At 41.7% G+C, this 18,093-nt stretch overlaps 1 protein-coding gene across 10 annotated transcripts in view; it reads right to left on the reverse strand.

Annotated features, from left to right (window-relative positions):
- Nucleotides 1–12,513, reverse strand: part of STAU1 (staufen double-stranded RNA binding protein 1) — a 32,817-nt gene extending 20,304 nt beyond the window's left edge. For 5 of the 10 annotated variants that reach the window (XM_055813796.1, XM_055813791.1, XM_055813787.1 and 2 more), the window contains exons 1-4: nucleotides 12,350–12,513; nucleotides 6,525–6,591; nucleotides 1,665–1,941; nucleotides 714–838 (exon numbers count right to left, since the gene is read on the reverse strand). In XM_055813796.1, coding sequence (XP_055669771.1) covers nucleotides 714–838; nucleotides 1,665–1,857 — 318 coding nt within the window. In that variant the 5' untranslated portion in view covers nucleotides 1,858–1,941; nucleotides 6,525–6,591; nucleotides 12,350–12,513. Of the gene's footprint in view, nucleotides 1–713; nucleotides 839–1,664; nucleotides 1,942–6,524; nucleotides 6,592–7,477; nucleotides 7,579–12,349 lie in introns of all 10 variants that reach the window. The other 5 variants (XM_055813797.1, XM_055813794.1, XM_055813792.1 and 2 more) reach the window with 2 other exon arrangements.
- Between the last annotated feature and the right edge of the window lie 5,580 nt (nucleotides 12,514–18,093).

The raw sequence follows: 18,093 nt of genomic DNA on the forward strand, positions 1-18,093 counted from the left end.
ACTTTATTTACAACCAAAACAGAGCAACAGCCAAGCAATGTTCAATTATGATGTGCATAAGAGAGAACAACTCTTAATTTTAAGTAGTAAAACTTATCCCAGCATGTCAACAAATACAGATTTGTACCTTGCCAAGTACATAGACACAAAAGCACTACAACTCCTTATAGAGCATTCTTCCTAAAGAAATGTAATTGCCATAAATCTTCCAGCATCTCATGAGCCAATGTGGACTAAGGAACTATTTTAATCATTTAAAGTTGGTGGGATTCATCTCAAAACATTAATATGCACCACAGGAAGAACACAGAAAATTTGCAGAACAGGCAAGACATAGGACAAAAGCTTAACATCATACTAGAAGGTAACTGTATAAAGATCATCCATACTTAATACAAAATTTTCTAGCAAAGGATGCAACGGACAAACCTTGCTTTATTAAAGTCAAAGTATCTCGCAATGGAGCTAACATAAATCACTCTTGAAAAAAGGTAAGTAGTAGGTAAGTTCAACCTCTATGTATGTTGGAAAATCAACTTTTTAGTACATATGTAACAGCTTCACACTTCCCTACCATTGGTACTGAGGTGAGCTTCCCATTCCTCTCTATTAATTCTGTATGACCTTGCACCAAAAGCATATACTTTGCCTTTCCACTTAAGAAAATGAAAGAGCATGAACAGCAGCAATAAGACACTTATATTCATATTTACCTTAGAATGAGCTGGACCTTGCTCACTCAAAAGCTTATACTCAGGCTGAATCTTGTTGAAACGGGCTAACTCATTCACAAGACACATCGGGGTTTTCTCTTTGGGGTTTGCCATGTTTGAAGGAGCTGAAAGATTACAGAAAATCAGATAAATGAACAGGTAGCTATGAACGGCACTACAATTCTTAATAATAATAATAAAAAAAGTATCTAATTGTCTTAGCATTTTGTTGTCTGTAATACACCACTTCTCAGAAAAGATTTGCTGGAATAGACAGCTCTGCTTATTAGCCAAACTGGCAACAATCTTCTGAACATTGGGATTTCCAAGCAATGTGCATGCCTAAAAGAGCATCATTAAATGTAATGTTTTAATGCAAACCAGAAGCATTAAGTTAGCAGACTTCTGTGTTTAGCTTGCATATTATGTAGCACATTTCAAGAAGCAAATCTTCGAAGTATTCATCACGGTCACTTGCTTTAAATAATTTCAAAAGACAGTTAATTTCTTCTTCCTTCTCCTATTTTCCCCTATTACCTATTTTTTATTCATTACCTTTTATTTGCTCTATTATATTTTATTAGCACAATACAGTTATCACTAAACCAGTCATGAAAGAACTAAAGATAATAGAAATAAACAAACTATTTCAAACCACACTGTTTTTATAATTAAAAAAAGCTACTTGTAGAAAAGATGGATAGCAATGTTTTAAAAATTCAATGCTATACAATTTAAAATAATTCTTTACTATTACAAACACTTCAATTAATTATCAGGACTTCATGGAAAAGTATGCCTCAAGACAGATTTCATTCAATAGGGAGAAAGCATTACAAGCTGCTGTAAGTTGGATAAATACTGTTTGTAAAGTATTTGTAGGTGCAAGACATCAGGATATCAAGCCAAACTGTAAGAATATATACACTTATTGAGAGACATTCATCTCACCTGCAGCTGCGTTGGTGGATGTAACTGATGCAGAGGGTAAAGCAGAGTTTTGGATAGGTCTACCTGCATTTTCAGAGGGCAAAGAACTAGTAGTAGAGGGAATACTCAGAGGCTGTGAAAGAGATGGGGTTTTATTCAATATTTGGCTCCCTGCAAGGGCAGCAGAAGGATTCTGAATTTGGACTTGAGACATGTTCACTTCCAGCCAGAGCAAATTACTGTAGGTAAACAGCTTTGAATGCAGGCAAACTCAGTGTGATGAAGCCAAATTGCTGACCTAAAATGTAAAGACGAAAAAAAGTTTATACTAAATATTTAGCATCCTCTAACCAACAATCTATTGAAATTATTTCTCCATCAGCAAAAAGGGAAAAGGGGAAAAAGTGTTCAACTGAGGATCCATTGTTTCCATTAGCAGCATATTTCAATCTATATGCTAGACATTTAAATTTCATATTTCTTTCATTTATAGAGAAGCTTTATTTGTGCTTGTTCATTTAAGATAACTATCCATCTGTTTTCCCCATCACTGAATCCACTTACAAGGCAAACCCAGTTACTTGAACTGATAGCCACTGCTTACACACTAAACAAAGAGCTGCTTTCATGCACAGATTACACTTCATGCATTCTACCATTTGAAGCTAAAGTTTTTAACTCTGAAGGGCAAGCAATAAATGCAGTCTTTACCAAAAACTATTTAAAGCATGCACCCTTTATTATAATCATATACTTTTCCCCCAGGATCATCAAGAAGAATGCCCAGCCATTTCTAAGGGGGACACAACCCATGTCCAGCAGAAAATGCTGAAGTAGCTACGACTGGAAAAAGCGAAGGTGTAGAGTTCAAAAACTTTACAAGCTACATGTGTTTTGAAGGTTATTTCTATTTAAGTCAGAACGTGTCTCAGTCGCAGTTCAAGTACCAATTTAGAGTTATTTGGCCTTGGAACACTGCAAACAAGTGTTGAAAGTGCTCATAGGCATCTATGGTCATTTAAGAAAAAGCACTTCCAAGCGATGAAGTCAATGTGAAGTACTGTGATAGGTCGTTCCTCCCCTGACAAATTAGTACTAGATTTCTCTTACACATGGATGCAACATTAGCTTCGTGCTCAGACAGTTAAGCCTAAATATACACTAACAGATTGCAGTTTGAAGGCTATCATTTCTGCCAGAGCTCAGCTGCCCATATCTGCTTACGATCCACATATCTATTTATTAAAAATAAATTTTACAGCCAAGTAAATAATTTTCTCACACAAAGGTGCACACACACTGGCCACCTACAGATTTTATTACAGCAGCAAACAAAGGTTTATTCTTTCATAATTTAGAGAAGGAGAAGAGAAATCACTGCTCCAGATACCACCAGGGAGCTATTTGTAGCAACACAACTCCACTAGTGCTCTGTAAGCTTCAAATTCTGAACCTGTGAATGGACTTCCAAATGTAAGAGGAGCAGCAATGAGTCAGAGTGAAGTTTTTAGTCATTTACTGACAAAACAAACCTAAGAGGAGAACCCAGGTTCATACATACATGGATACAAAGACTGATTTATTTATTAAGTAAGAGGAAAGAAGCTACTGGGAAACAAGAGATACAGCAACACATCTACCATCTGGAATATTTTTACTTTGAAAAAACATCACAAACACGTCAGGCTCACCACAATGCCAGCTGGATAACTTTGTTTTTTATTACAGAGCAAAACGAGTTCAGAAGACCTTTATGTAGATTATACTCAAACCAAAGCTTGTATTTGACTACTAAATTTGCAGGAGTTCCACGCATAGGGTGCACTGTTACTGTGAAAATGGTATTAGAAAGCCTACCTAAAGGAACTCAAAGAAGTTGTAAGACAAAGATGAAAAGTATGTAGAGTAACACTCCAGGGCAATAATTTTATAATCACTAAGTTTCATTCCCAGGAGCATCACTACAAACACTGAAAATTTTCAAACATAATACAACAATAATAATAATTGCCTGGAAAAGACTCAGAGTCTTGCAGTACAATAAAAAAAGCTAATTCTCCTTTCCTGCTGAAGTGCAATGCCCTTCAAAGTAATTGAAGTTAAACAGTTCCTAATCCGCACATTTTGAGAAGACGACACCAAAAGTCTTTAATTTCAAGTCAGGATCTTTCATATCATGCTGGAAAGGAAGTCTGAAATGTTTTCCAGAACGCTCTGCCTACAAGTACTTCTTTTAAAGCAAAGCACTATCCTTCATTTATTTGCCTTCCCCTGGTTTTAGGGAACATGGAATTTCAGCTCCAAAATCCAGAGGTTCAGGTGGTTTTCTAGTCATACAATGCAGAGAAGAACAGTACACCAATCCCTAGTAATTTTTTTTTCCCAAGATGGGAAGTCCCTGACAAGGATATTATTAGTTCACTTTCTATATTTACGGCAGAGTACTAGAGAACCTCACCGCCGTACAGCTCAGGCTGCTCTCTGCCCAGCTCCCTCTCCATTAAGAGTTCCAGCCATCAGTTCTCAGCCTGAAAAAGCTTTTCTTCAAACACCTCTGGTTAGAGTAATACTCAGGACAGACAATTCAGCCGTTATTCACAAGAATCTACGCAGACTTTGAGGTCACATCCTAGTGCTTGAAACAATAAGGTTTTGGAAACTGATCCAACTTTGAATAGGCTTCAGCTGTGCACATTTGATGACCAGACAAAAAAAATTGCTGTAGACACATCTACAGCTCGTAACCTGCTGCTTCTCAGCAGAGACCAACTGCCCAGCTTCTTCAGCAGGCTGGCTGCCCAGTCACATCAAAACAGACTAGTATGGGCCTAGGGAAGTATCTGATACACGCCTTGCTGGAATACGCTACATGCCCTCCCCCAACCTTTCAACAAACTGGAAGAGTTCAGCCTTTGTGTACCTTCTGGGAATCCAGAAGACTTCCAACCTCGCAAGAAACCAAATATCGAGAGTTTAAGCACAACTCCCTTCATGTAGGTGTAAGATGGTAACAATCCACCCACCTTTCTTTGCAAAACGCTTTGCAATTACAAATGTAGCCACGATTTGATGACCAAAATCACCATACAAATACATGGCTGCTGGAGCCATTAATTCAGCAAGAGAAAGGATGTACTCAACTGGATCATGTCAGTGCTCCCTTCCATGAACGTTTCTAAAGACGGTGGAAAGAAAAGCTGCAATACCTAACTGAAAATTCATTGTAAGGAATCCATAAGCTATATCTTTATTTGAAATAGAAATCTGAAACCTGTAGAACACAATGCTGTTCAAGGTTTATCCCCAAGACATTCAAGTAGCTGACTACTTTGTCACAGCTGAACAGAACTTTTTTACCAGGAAGAGAACTGATTTGCAATGACAATAAAGCGTTTCCAACAAATGCATCATTTTTAACCAAAGTTAATATAATGTTTGTTTCTACATAAATTCCTACATAATTTCTACACAAATTGCTACGGCATCATGTTTTTCTCTCCTTCACTAATACATCAATCTCACGTTTTTATATTCAGATCAAAAGCTGAATCCGTATCCTGTAAGTTATCACCAATTCAGAACTATTTCAGAGTTCATGAGATTGAATTGAGGCAGAACCAAAGCAACGTAGGCATTAAAAACATCTTGTGAATTGCTGAAATTGCACTTTACAAATTTCTGACAGTTTAAGACACTAGTAACTTACAAGATTGTACCTTACAAGTTTATATATATAGAATATTTAGTTTGCTTTTTAAAAGCATTCAGCTTACACTATGACAAGCAACTTCAAAGAACAGTCTGACAAAATAAAGTGGAATTTTGTTTGTATTTTTTCAGCCACCTGTGAAGTTTATGATACTGTAGTTCATTTGTGTGATGTATTTCACTAGGGTATAAGAACCCACTGTCCATCACTGCACATTTAATTATAGGTTATTTGGGGATTATAAAAGGGTTTACAGTGCTTTTACAAAGTAATATAAACTCTACCCTGTAACAGGCTTACAAAATTCTAACTATCCAAGAAAAAGCACCACAATCTTGAAAGTTGAGGCTAACAGCTTACAAAAGGCTGTTTCAGTGGATAAACAAAGAGATGTCAGAATTTTGGGTGATTTTTCTATGTAATCTGGGTTTCTTTTAAGACAAATACTAGTACAAACAACTGACCCCTGCACAACACTTGAGGCATTGCTAGAACTTAAAACCACTCACAAACATGGAACGGTAAGTGAATGAACAAATGTATTATTCACACCACCTTAGCTAGCAGCTAACCATATAACTTGCTCCTTTCCCACCCTTCCACACTTACTTCTTGCTAACTCAGGCATTAGTATTTTAAATTTTATTGAGACAGTGTTGTGCTAGAATATTACCCTTATGATGGTAATGGCTGCCATAAAACAATTAATTCAATGACCTATGGACAACAACAAACTTAGAGATGGATTTTCAAATAACAGAGCACTGTTCCCCACTCCAGTTTTTAGACTTGTATTTTCTTTTGGCACATCAATGGCTGGAATAGTCCCAGAAATTTTGAATACATTAAAATGCTAAGTTCAGTAGTCACTAAGGTAACCAAAGGGCAAGCAAAGAAACGCACAAAGACACGAACATAGTCTCAGTACACTCAGCCAAAAATAAATTAAATTCTTCCTATATAAAAGAAAGAATGTAGTATTTTCAGATAAAAGTTCTCTTGGGCCTTTTTTGTGTTATAAATCTCAAAGGTGTTGCAGATAGAAGCCAGAGGATCAAACAAAACCCAGACCCTTCCTGTGGATAATCATGTTCTACCACAGCTCGTGGTTTCTTTAATATGATGCAAATAAAAGGTAAGAAACTTTAATGTTTTAAGTAAGTTTCCTGTACCTTTAGGAGATCCAGAGAGTGAAGATTTGGATTTAGTTCTGAATAGGATATTTATGATGGAGAATGCCTAAAAGGAAAAATAGAGAGTTAGCATTTTGCTTCCTAAAGCTACAAAAAGATCTTCTGTAGTAAATGTGTCACCACTACATTGAGTTGCCTCAGCTGTTTAGATGACAAGAATTTGTATGACCGTTAAATTCCCACTGACAGACTGCTCAACACAGCTATGTTTTTCCAAGCAGAAATTTTAACATGATCCAAGAACCTTCTTCCCTTGCTCCTTCCCCAAATGCAAGTAACTTTTCTTACACAAACTGTGGAATCTCACAATAGTGCTCTTTTCAGGATTCTAAGAGTCATTTGCAAATCTTCTTTCTGTAGTAAGGCTTCTAGTTCTGTAGAAGTTAACCTTCTTCGTAACAGCCCTAGAGATCAGCTACTGAAATTAGAGCCAGACCTTATTTCACAAAGCCAAACCAAAAGCAAGCCACTAACCTGAGAAACTCTGGCAGCTATTAACTGTACATATCTGATATAAATTTTACCTTTTGGCTACATTTCCACTCTAACAATTGCACTTATAAATAGGGATATAAAAAATAAACCTAATTAAAACCATTTTAAAATAAAATTGTTTCAGTACTGCATATGAAACCTGTCACTGCATGGACTGCTTTAAATGGAAATCAAAACGTATTTTATTCTGCTTACAAATATAGCACGAAGTGTTTAATCCTTCTTTTCCATGACTAAAGCCAACTGCACGCAGATGCAAGCAACATTACTACCAGCAACAAAATGGGTAAGAACTCAAGCTTGATTAGGGTTAGAAGAGGACGTAGATAAGCTCTTGAATTTACTTCAGCCAGCCATTTCAAAATCCTATAACAAATCTTGGAGAAGTCCTACAGAACAGATGAGGATACTGAGCCTGAAAAAGGTAGACACTGCACCTGCTTTTTTAACTGGAGACTGAAGAAGGAAGACAAGAGGATTACACTACTGTCAGTTCAGCTTTTCTTCTAGAAGTTTTTCTGGAGGCTTAATTAAGCACCTGGAAAACAAGGAAATGGATAATACTTCCAGGTGGGATCAAACCCAAGTTGTATAAAGATGACTAAATTTTCTCCAGCCATCTCTGGTGGTCTAACCAGGCTCAAAAATGAATCACTTGATCCCAGCAGGAACAAATGCAAGGTTCTGACCAGGCACTGTCTGCCGATCAAATGCAGGACAGAAAACCCATCAACTGACACCAGCAGCGTGGAAGAAGTTACAACCAACATAACATCATTAACTAACACAAGGCAATGCTGACAGGGTCTTTTAGAAAAAATAATCATCGCACTGAGATACAGAAATGGAAAAATAGCCTGAGAGATATCCGCAGTAGTCATTCTGCTCTGTACTCAGTGTAACTGAACCCTCGGCCGGAGCACTGCATCCTCACATGGGTACCATGCTTCAAGACAGATGTGCACCCAGTTAGCAAAAAAAAAGCAGGAAAAGCAGAAAACACTCAACTTTAGAAAAATATAACCTGTAAGAAAACCACTAAAGGAGCTGGGCTTGTATATGCTGAAGAGGAGAGGGCTGGCTGGGGCCTGACAACCAGCAGTCTTCAAGCACATATAAGGTTTTTTGAGTGGAAAAGAATAATCTGTTCTTCACGCTTAAAGTGACAGAACTAGAAGCAAGAGGCTTAAAAGTGCATCAAAAAAATGCTTTCCGATAGTAATAGTTGCAATAAACTATACTGCCTTGGGCGAGAGAGGTGACTTCACTGTTAGTAAACTTCATGGAATTGATAAACATCCATTTAGAACGAAGCTGGCACACCTGACACCTCAGAGGGATGGACCACTTCATTCCCTGGAGTCCCTCCCAGCCCAGATTCCCACGACTGTGAACGCGCTTTCGTGTACCCGACTCTAACAGCACATTTCCACCCCCTACCCAGGGAAGACAACTGCCTTGTTAAACAACAGGTTTGGCAAGAAGGGGGATCTCACATGGGTCCCACCACAGACTTGCTCTGAACAATGATAAACTACTTGAAAATACAAGAGAGACTAATTCCTCAAAGAAACAGGTTTTATTCATTGTCAGGACCAGAATATGGAAAGATATCCTATTCCTTAGGATGCACACGTTTGGAAGGCTGGAAGTTAGGACTTTCTCATTATGCTACTTGTTACAAACTTGCACGTGTAGCCCATTGAAACCTTCTTTGCATTCATTCACAATGTACCAGCTCCGGGCAGGGAGGGCTTTTTATGGAATGGGAACAGAGTAGAATGAGGAACAGAATAGATGCCAGATAAAACCATCAAGACTCAAATTACAAGGACTTTTTGACATCACCAAACTAAAAAACATTTCATAAAAAATATCCAAGAAAAAGTTTTAGCTATAGGAAATGAGGTTTTAAATTAAGCATTAATTTCTTCCCGAAAAGCGGATGCTACACAACATGGTGCATCTGAACAGTTACTGACCCTTCAGTCAGACAGCATGGAAGATTAATTGTTCCTTATCAAGAACAAACGCTCTTCTCTAAGCAGGAAAGTTCGTTTATCCCTATTTCACAGACAGGCAACTAGAACACAAACCTCAAGTCCCATCCCTGCAAAAGGATGTAGGTATCCGAGGCGGGGGCTAGGCAGAACTGAAACTACTAAACCAACCCTGGAACACACAACATTTACTCACTAAGCCCTGTGTCACCTGGATTTTTACATGCATGTACTCTATTGCCACTCAATGTCAACCAACCCTCATCTGGGCAAAAGCGCAGCACTGCAGTAGCGCTTATCTGCCACGCAGGAACAATCTGCTGAGCTGGTCTGACAGAGGCGGCCAATCCCCCACCGCTCAAATCAGAATTTACAGGCACATCAAAGACAGACCCACTATCCAACAACATCATTTTCACCTGTTGTTTGCAGACTGGGGAATATTACATTATTGTGCATTCATTACCTAGAGAAAATATTGGTTGGAAAGATTCCCTCTCTCCTCCCTTTTTAAAAATGGGGTTTAAGTAACTCAAATGTGGTGGCTGAGGCTCTTTTGTCCCAGACCCAACCATTTCAGAGCATGAAGAATAAATTTCCACAAATTCTAGGAGTTTTGTTCAGATGGTTCATTTCCTAATATACATTTGAAAAACCTACATCAGTGGTAACTTTGCAATATACAGCATAAAATTTTAAAGCATCTGACTGCTGCAACAGTGTTTAAGAACATCTAGCTATTTACAACTGGAAACTCTAAATAAATATACTTGTTACCAATCAAGATAAAAAAAGACCACAAATTTTACAGACTTCAGGCTGTTTACATGAAATGTAAACCACTAGCTAAACAATGTTTTTTTCTTAGATAAATCTTCTTCTACAATATTTGGGCAAGGCAAAGTGCATCTCAAAGGCAATGTTCACTGTAGAAAAAGATGATGCTCTTTTTGAGTACTGGTAAGATGAATTTTCAAGGGTAGAAATGGTAAATATTAAGCAAATCTGTTTGGGAGCCAAACCATGGATTATTAATAAGAGAACAGGTGATGAAAAGCTAAAATTTGAAAGTAAAATCTGAAGGAAAAGAGGGAACTAGCAGATGTACACATAAACAAGACAGTTCGAAACATAATGCAAAATAATAAACCAGAGAGTGATAAGTCAATCATGAATAAAGATAAATGCTTAAAGGCTTACTTATAGCTGAATCAGTTAGTACTGTGACAAAATATTTAATGATTCTTTTTCCTGCTGTAGGACAGGTCAAAAAAAGCCCACTGACACTGATTACAGTTGACATGGCAATCAGTGCACAGATCTCTATTGTTCCAGCTGCAGCTTCAAGAACTTGTAACAAAATAATCAACTCCTCAGCAAGGATCCCAGCAAAGGAATTAAAAAAAATTTTTTTGAAAGTTCCTATGTCTTCAGAATAACGTTGCTGTTCTTCAGTAAGACCTGAAAGGCACAGAGCAGTTTTCAGTTTTGCTCTGACTTTGTATGGCTACATCACCTCAAATTTATTTCAATCTATGAGTACTTTAATTTTGCCACAAAATAAGCAATACTTTGACTGACTGGTACTGACAGCGGAAAAATTACTTGTAAGCATTATGAAAAATTTCAAAGAAAGAAAGAGTGGCTGTTTAAAATAATAATAGTAATTGTGTCTTGCATGCATCCTTTAAGAAGAGTTTTGAAACAAGATTTGGACCCAACATCAGAATACAGAAAATACAGTAAATAAATCAATCTATTGGCTCTTTAAATTTTCAACAAGATGTGACAGACAACCAGGGAAGATCTCTGTAAAAGTCTGAACATACAAATTTGTTGCACATGTGAGATGATCAACAGACAAATCAGAGATCACTGTATTACATCATAGCTATAGCCGCATCATTAAAACTCAAGTTTTGATGTTCACTGGTATTTGAAAAAAATACATTTTTGCCAGTTTGAGCAAGGGAACTCTGTTGTACGCTTGCATGTCCCAATTGGAAGAAAGAAGATTTTATAAATATACTATTCCAAAAGCAGACAAAGGACTTCATTCAGATATTTTATTTCACTGCTATATATACACCTAGCCTCCATTTAGATTCCAAATTATGTTCCGCCAAGGTCTGCCTTAAACCTGCCAGAAAAGCAATGACAAAAATACCCCAACAGATGAATTAAATCAGAAAAATGGCTGTCAACACTACTAGCTACAGTATCACCTAGACAGACAACCCAAAGGAATCAAACCCAGGATAACCTCTACGACAGATAAAGGCAGCGTAAAGATTTAAAAGGAACTTGTTGCTGCTACCATCTCCTGAAAACCCGGCATCGTGATCAAAAAACAGTGAAAAGAAAAGTGAGACTGGTGCAGTGATGGCTGCCAAACCCAGTGGGCAAGGAGGAGAAAGTGTGATGATGCCAGTGTTCAGAAAGCAAGCTAATGCTGCTAATACCAGCTGTCTCCGTGTTTACACTGTCATCTGTACCGGGAGAAGGCTGGGGGTGTCTCCTGCTGCTGTCACCGTATCGATGCCTTTTATCAGAACAATCAGACAAGTCTAGTTCAGTCTCAGGAGTTTTGCCACCGAGATCGTGTGCCCCTGGGACCCCGCAGCCCGCCCGCTGTCACCCGCCCGGGCCGCCTGCAGCAGGATGGCTGCGACCACCTTCTCCGAGGGGCTCAGAGCCGGCCGCGCTGCGCCCCCCCGCCCTGTTCCTGGGGGGGCCCGAGGCACCACTGTCACCCTCCAAGGCGATACGGGGATCCTGGCCACAGAAGGACCGCCAGCCCCGCCGCCAGCCCGGTCCGGCAGCCCTCCGGGAGCGCAGCCCTGCCGCTCTCACCCCCCCGACCACCGGCCGCCCCCCGCTCTCGCCCCTGGGGCCCGGGGCGCTGCGGCCCTCGGGCGGGCAGGGGCCCCGCGCTGCCCCCCGCCACGGCCCCATCGAGGCTCGGGGGGGCGGCCCCGCGGCTCACCCGCCGCGTCCTGCCCCGCTCCCCCGCGGCGGGCCCCGCCAGGCGGTGGGGAAGGGGCTGGGGGCTGCCCGCCCGGCCCGCCGCCGCCCCCGGGAGCCGGGCAAAGCCCCGGACGGGGGGGGGGGGGGGGGGGGGGAAGCGGGGGGGTGAGGAGGGAGCAGCGGCGGGGCGGGCCCGCCCGCCGCGGGGGCTGTCCCCTCCCCCACAGCCCCGCCGGCACGGCTCGGCGCGGCCCCCGCTAGGCCCCGCCGCCGCCGCCGTCGCCACCCCCCCGCCCCGCCGCCTCGGCGCCGGGGGGAGCCCGGGCCGCCTCCCCCCCTCACCTGGCTGCCTGGGCTGCGGCTCCCGGGCCGGCTGGTGGTGCGGGCCAGCGGGCGGCTCAGTCCATGGGCCGGGTCCCGGGGGGGGGGCCGGGGGGCGACCGCGGCAGCGGAGGGAGGCGGCGGGCACAGGGCAAACACTAAAGAGAATGAGCGGGGCCAGCTCCGGCCGGGAGGAAGTGACGGCACCGCGCCCGTAGCCAATCGAAGGCGGCCGAGCCCCCGCGGGCACCGCCCCTCTCCGCGCCCTCAGCCAATGGGCGCGGGCACCGGCTGGGAGCACCGCCCCCTTCCCGGCGACTACAAGTCCCGGCGTGCCCTGCGGAGGAGCCGCAGCCCTCCTCGGGGCGGGGGGGACTACAGCTCCCGGCGTGCCCCGCGCGGCAGCAGCGTCGTGCCCAGCCAAGATGGAGGTGCCGGAGGGCGACAGCAGACCGGGCCGCTTCGCCGCCGCGCTCCTGCGGGGCCGGTCCCGCCACCGTCCCCGGGGGCTGGCCCCATCCCCGCCCGTCTCCACCCGCTCCGGGCCCCGGCAGCCCCTCTCCCGCAGCGGGCGAGGGCTCTGGTGCGGCGGGGCGTCGTGAGGGCCCGCGGCCTGCGAGGCCCTGCGGGAGCGGCCCTGGGGTCGGGCTGTGCCGCCGTCCGCCGCTGCGGAACCGGCCACGTACGAGGCTCCTGCGGCGGGCGGCTCTGTGCGCTCCGGCCGCCCGCCTTGTGCCCGGCCCTCGCCTCCCCTCAGGGCGCAGCGGCACGCGCAGCAGAGCCCCTTCTTCACTTACATCGCTGCGTTCTGGGAAGAGAGGAATCTGAACCGAGAGAAATGCAGAACTTGGCAGCTTCCCCCGGGAAGCCTGGGCTGTCTGTAAAGAAAAACGAAACGAGGCCCAAGGCACATCCATGTCCAGCACGGGCGCACGTTCACGTCAAAATTTATTTTCAAATAAGGAGTCAATAGCAAGTGTCAGCCAACACACCTAGGGAAGAGTATTTAAACAAAAAAACCTTCCAACTTTCAAAACCTGGGTGGGTGGGAAGGAAAAGCCGTGCTGTTACAAGCAAAACTAGTAACAACATACATGCAAAATCCCTCAAACCCATACTGCCCAGGAAAAAAATTCCCTAACTGGTGTGTACAGCTGTGCAGAACCGCAGCTAACGGGGGGTACACTTAAATTCATGCTCTACATTTGAATCAAAAGAGTATACATAAAAGGCATGTAAGCTAAATCTGATATAGTTCTTCCACACAGCTTTAACCTGCCCTCTTGCATCCATACCCGCATTTCCCAAAGGCCTCCCCCCCCCCCCCCCCCCCCCGCTGCCAATAACTAAGTGCCACTGCCTTAACCAGGGATGGCTCCCTGTGACTTTGTCACTGTTTCTGCAGGACCCTTGAAATTAGCACATCAAAGCCAAGACACGAAACTACCTCTTTTGCATTATGAATGCAAAAATTCCAGCATGCCACTACTGAAGTCTATAATTTCTAGTAATTTCAGATTTGTCATACAGCCTGAGTCTTTCAATACCATTACATTGCTTCAGATACCCTAGCTCTTGAAAGAGCAGCAAAAATGATAACAGTAGTGTGCAGCTGTACAGTTAACTTCTGACATAGCAGAAGTTTCCCTTCCTGGGTCACTGTAGCAATCAAAATGCCAGACAAGATTTAAATAAATGCCATCGCTAGTTTTTTTCAAGTAAAGTATCCTTAAGCATTTTAAAGACAACAGTTTCCCTTAACTTGTATGATTTCTTAAAGCAATATAGCTGCTTTTTGTAACAAATTAGCACAGCAGCTAGCAAAAAATAGAGTACAGTATTAAAGTCCCCAGTAGTGCTAGAATAGGTCCATCCATTCTGTCAGAAAAAGATACTATGAGAACTTTTTGGTTTAGAAATATTTTATCTTTCTTAATAGGTAAAAATACAGTTTAAGTCACAAGGTTGCATTTAAACCCTATGGCATCATTAAATCGCAAGTCAGTAATTTCTGCCATTGTTCAGCAAAAAAAATGTGGCACCCAGCCCACAACATTTACTAACCAAACACATAACTTAATTCTACAGTAAATGCAAAAGCTTTCATATTTAGTGGGGAGAATCACAACTATAACATTTCAGCAAAAATGAATTAGAAATAAAAACCAATATACCTAAAGCTCCATATCCATTTCTGTATTTAATACTGGTATGGATTCCAAAGATACTATAAAGAAAATACATCATACACTTAAAATCAATCAACAATATAGCATTTAAAAGACATTCTCCAGTATATAAGTATATAGATATATATCCCATATCACATTTAAACACCTATTCATATGTTCTTGTGGTCTGTTGCATAATAATATGTGCTGTTAGATGCTTTAATTATTCCAAGCCAGCAACTGTTATACTTCAGAAGGAAATGAAATTTCAACTGTTGTGTAATCATTACTGCAAGGTTTAATAACAGAAACATTTATGCAGGTTTTTTTGTAGAAAGTTAGGTGGAGACAGGGAATTACAAAGCTGGGTTTTTTTCTTCCAGATTGAATTACATTACAAATTTAGTTTTATGTTCTCTTTTCCCAGAAAACTGTCTATGTCTGGGTAGGCGTAAAATCTGCACAACTGGGACAGTAAGTATCTGCAGCAGTTGAACATAATTTAAGCAAATATATATGTAACTCAAAAGTCCAAGGAACACTTGGCACACCACCTCAGATATCCAACCCATCTGTCCTTTCATTTGAAGGATATTCACTCCTCTATTACGTGTATGATTATTAATTATTCAAAAATGTTACAAAAGACTTTGTCTCATTTATGCAGCAGCTTAAACAAGGACAGAGACTAATTTCTAGCTAATAATTTGTAAAATATTTGAAACTTTTTCTTTTATGAAGCAGTACTGCAATTGCAGTATTTTCAGATGTTCATGTAGAAATCTGGTATTTGTTATCAATATATTTTCTTACTTCAAAATACCTCTTATTGGCACAAAAACAGAGTGTGAATTCCCCTTCACAGCTTTTGAAAATGAAAACATTTTACTAGGAAGCTCAATTTATGAGCTAGCTGTGCTAAAACCCCTTTATTCTGCTTTTCTGACACATTACTCATTTGTAACAAAATATCTTTTACTTTCTAGTAAGATTTATTACTTTATTATTAAAGCATTTTCTTTTCATCTTGAATACAACACAGTAAGTCCAGCACACGCTTTGAGCTCACGTGAATTAGATTACTATTTTGAGAGAAAATTTTTAAGCCTATAGTCACTTTGCAACTAGCTGTCAACAGAAGTCACTGAGCTTTTCATGTACTAGCTGGTACCTATTATTATAGCCCATATTCCCCAGGAACACTTCCAATTTCCTCTAAATTATATTAAAGGCAATAATGGCTTCATTTAAATAAGTAAGGGTAGAAAGCTAACGGAAAATAAAGCAGTTATCCTACTTTCTGAAAGCTGGGAAGATTTATAGATAGATTTAAATGTTCACAGAGGAGTCGTGCCTGGAGCATACCTTTGTCAGTTAACAGCTGCACAATTTTAACAGCAAATGCCTGAAACAGCAGAAAATAATACTCCAGCTGAGGGCTAAAAGAACATGCATGCCTCTTCTCTCAGCTTTTTTTGGTTGATGAAATCTGCAAAACAGGTAACAGGTATTAAGAAATACTATTGTTTCTATGATGAAAAGACAAAAATCAAGGTTTAACAGTGGGGAGCTTTGGTACCAGGAAACTGCCCAGCCATTTATTTTGGTGGATGGGGTACAGCTATATCCAAACCAGGTTTCCATGAACTACCGTGTGCAGTGGGGCAGAGACAGCTCTGTTAGTCAGGTGAGACAACTTACTCCAAAGGTAGCTGGAAGCCTGCATCTCCCTGCTGCTACAGCCAGGCTGCTTTTATTATCCAGAGTACAGGTGTGCAGACGCTGCACCGCTCGCTTCTTCCAAAGTTTGTCAAAATGTTTTCAAAGTGATTCACCAGCATTTTAGCAGAGCTTTTGACAGCTTGAAGCATGCAGTCCTGGGACAAAGCTCACTGAATGACAAACCTCTTCTGTACAAGAATGAGTGAACTTCAAGGAAGGGTGAAGAGCTGCAAACACGAGATTGCTGTGACCAGCTTAGATCTGCAATCTCACACAATGCCTTACGGTTAACTCGTGCTGGTGACAGGACAAAGACATGCTCTGACAGCTTTAATCTGGCCTCCCCTTTCCTGACAATATTGCATCTCTCAGGAAGGCTGTTCTGGAAAGGTCATGGAGCAAGCACAAAACTGCACACAACAATCAAAGTGCAGCCTGATGGAAGAGCCTAAAGAAAAAATCAACTATTCTGAAAGCAGGAGTCAACTGAGAGAAAGGATGTGCTCTGGCCTCATGGGAGGATTTTTTAAATGAGATGTCTGTCTTACTGAGAGGATGACTCGACTCTTAGCACATATTTACATGAAGAAACAAGAGAAATAGAACTTGGCTTTAGTACATGCTGCCAGCGTTGTAGGAATGCCGGTAGTATCGTGGTCCATTCACAAACTAAGAAAACAAGAATACGTACTGGTCTTGAGGGTGGTAGTTTTTCAGGGTTTTCCAGAAGATGATCTCATGTGATGGGTGGGAGTTAACCACCTAATACTGAATTACATGCTTTCAAGTCCTCAGAAGATCCACTGACACAAGGCATTTTCAGCCTGAGCTTTCCAAAGAAATCGCTGTTTGCCTAACGGTTCAACAAGGCATACAAAGGGTGGCCCAGAGAAGTTCAACAATCTTGCGAAAAAACTGTTATGACATTGCTTGCGTCAGGTTCCACTAAAATTATCAGATAAATACAGTTGGAACACTGCATTGCTTTCTGAATCTTGAGAACGGGAGGTGTCAGAAGTAGCAATAAGGTCTCCACCTAAACGAAGGTGAGGGCACTGCCAATAATGTTTGCCTGTAGTCTGAAGCAGAGACGCATCTGCTTGCCTGCACTACACTTGAAAAGTTCATTTCCCTGAAAGGGTAAGTGCACCACAGAAACACTTGCATGCCTTAAGAAATTTGCAGAGTATGTCAGGACTAGTAACATGTCACGAACAGTGCCACATCTACAAAGTCTGAGTTACTCGGCTCTGGAGTGAACTAAAGGACAAAGACGCCACTAGTATTTGTTGATCTGAAATCACTTAGGCACTTACACAGAATGTCTGTCCAACCACAAGAAGTCGCATGTTGCAGGAAGTGCAAGAAAGTGAACATCAAGATGCACCGATAATTCTCCATTCAGAAGCACCCATTTTTCTTTGGCTACCTCTCAAAAAGGTTCTGGCTTGTTGCTGTAAATCCTGTCCAGTTCCATCTACAGTGGTACTGGTAAAATAAGAAACACCTGTTCACTGACGTACATATCCCAGCAACCTATCCCCTAAAGGAATCTTGCTTAGAACTGCAGAACTAAGATGGTCTAATACGAGCCCCTTAATATTGCACAGTGCTGAAGAACCCCATTTCAGCACAGGGTTATCTAGCATACATGCAGAACAGGTTGTCTACTTGAATAGATGCAAAGATATCATGTCAAATTACTGTTACATGACCACCAGTACAGATTTAATTTTGGTTCTTTGAGGCTGACGAGAAAAAAAAGACTGCAAGTTCTCTGTAGAATTGTTCTCCCTATTATCCAAGGAAAAAGACCAAGCTGCAGACCAGCGTTCCAAGTATCCTTTTGGCTGGCAGGTTTTGAATGACCAC

The sequence above is a fragment of the Falco peregrinus genome, chromosome 9 (genome assembly GCF_023634155.1).
Source record: "Falco peregrinus isolate bFalPer1 chromosome 9, bFalPer1.pri, whole genome shotgun sequence".
Classification (NCBI taxonomy): domain Eukaryota; kingdom Metazoa; phylum Chordata; class Aves; order Falconiformes; family Falconidae; genus Falco; species Falco peregrinus.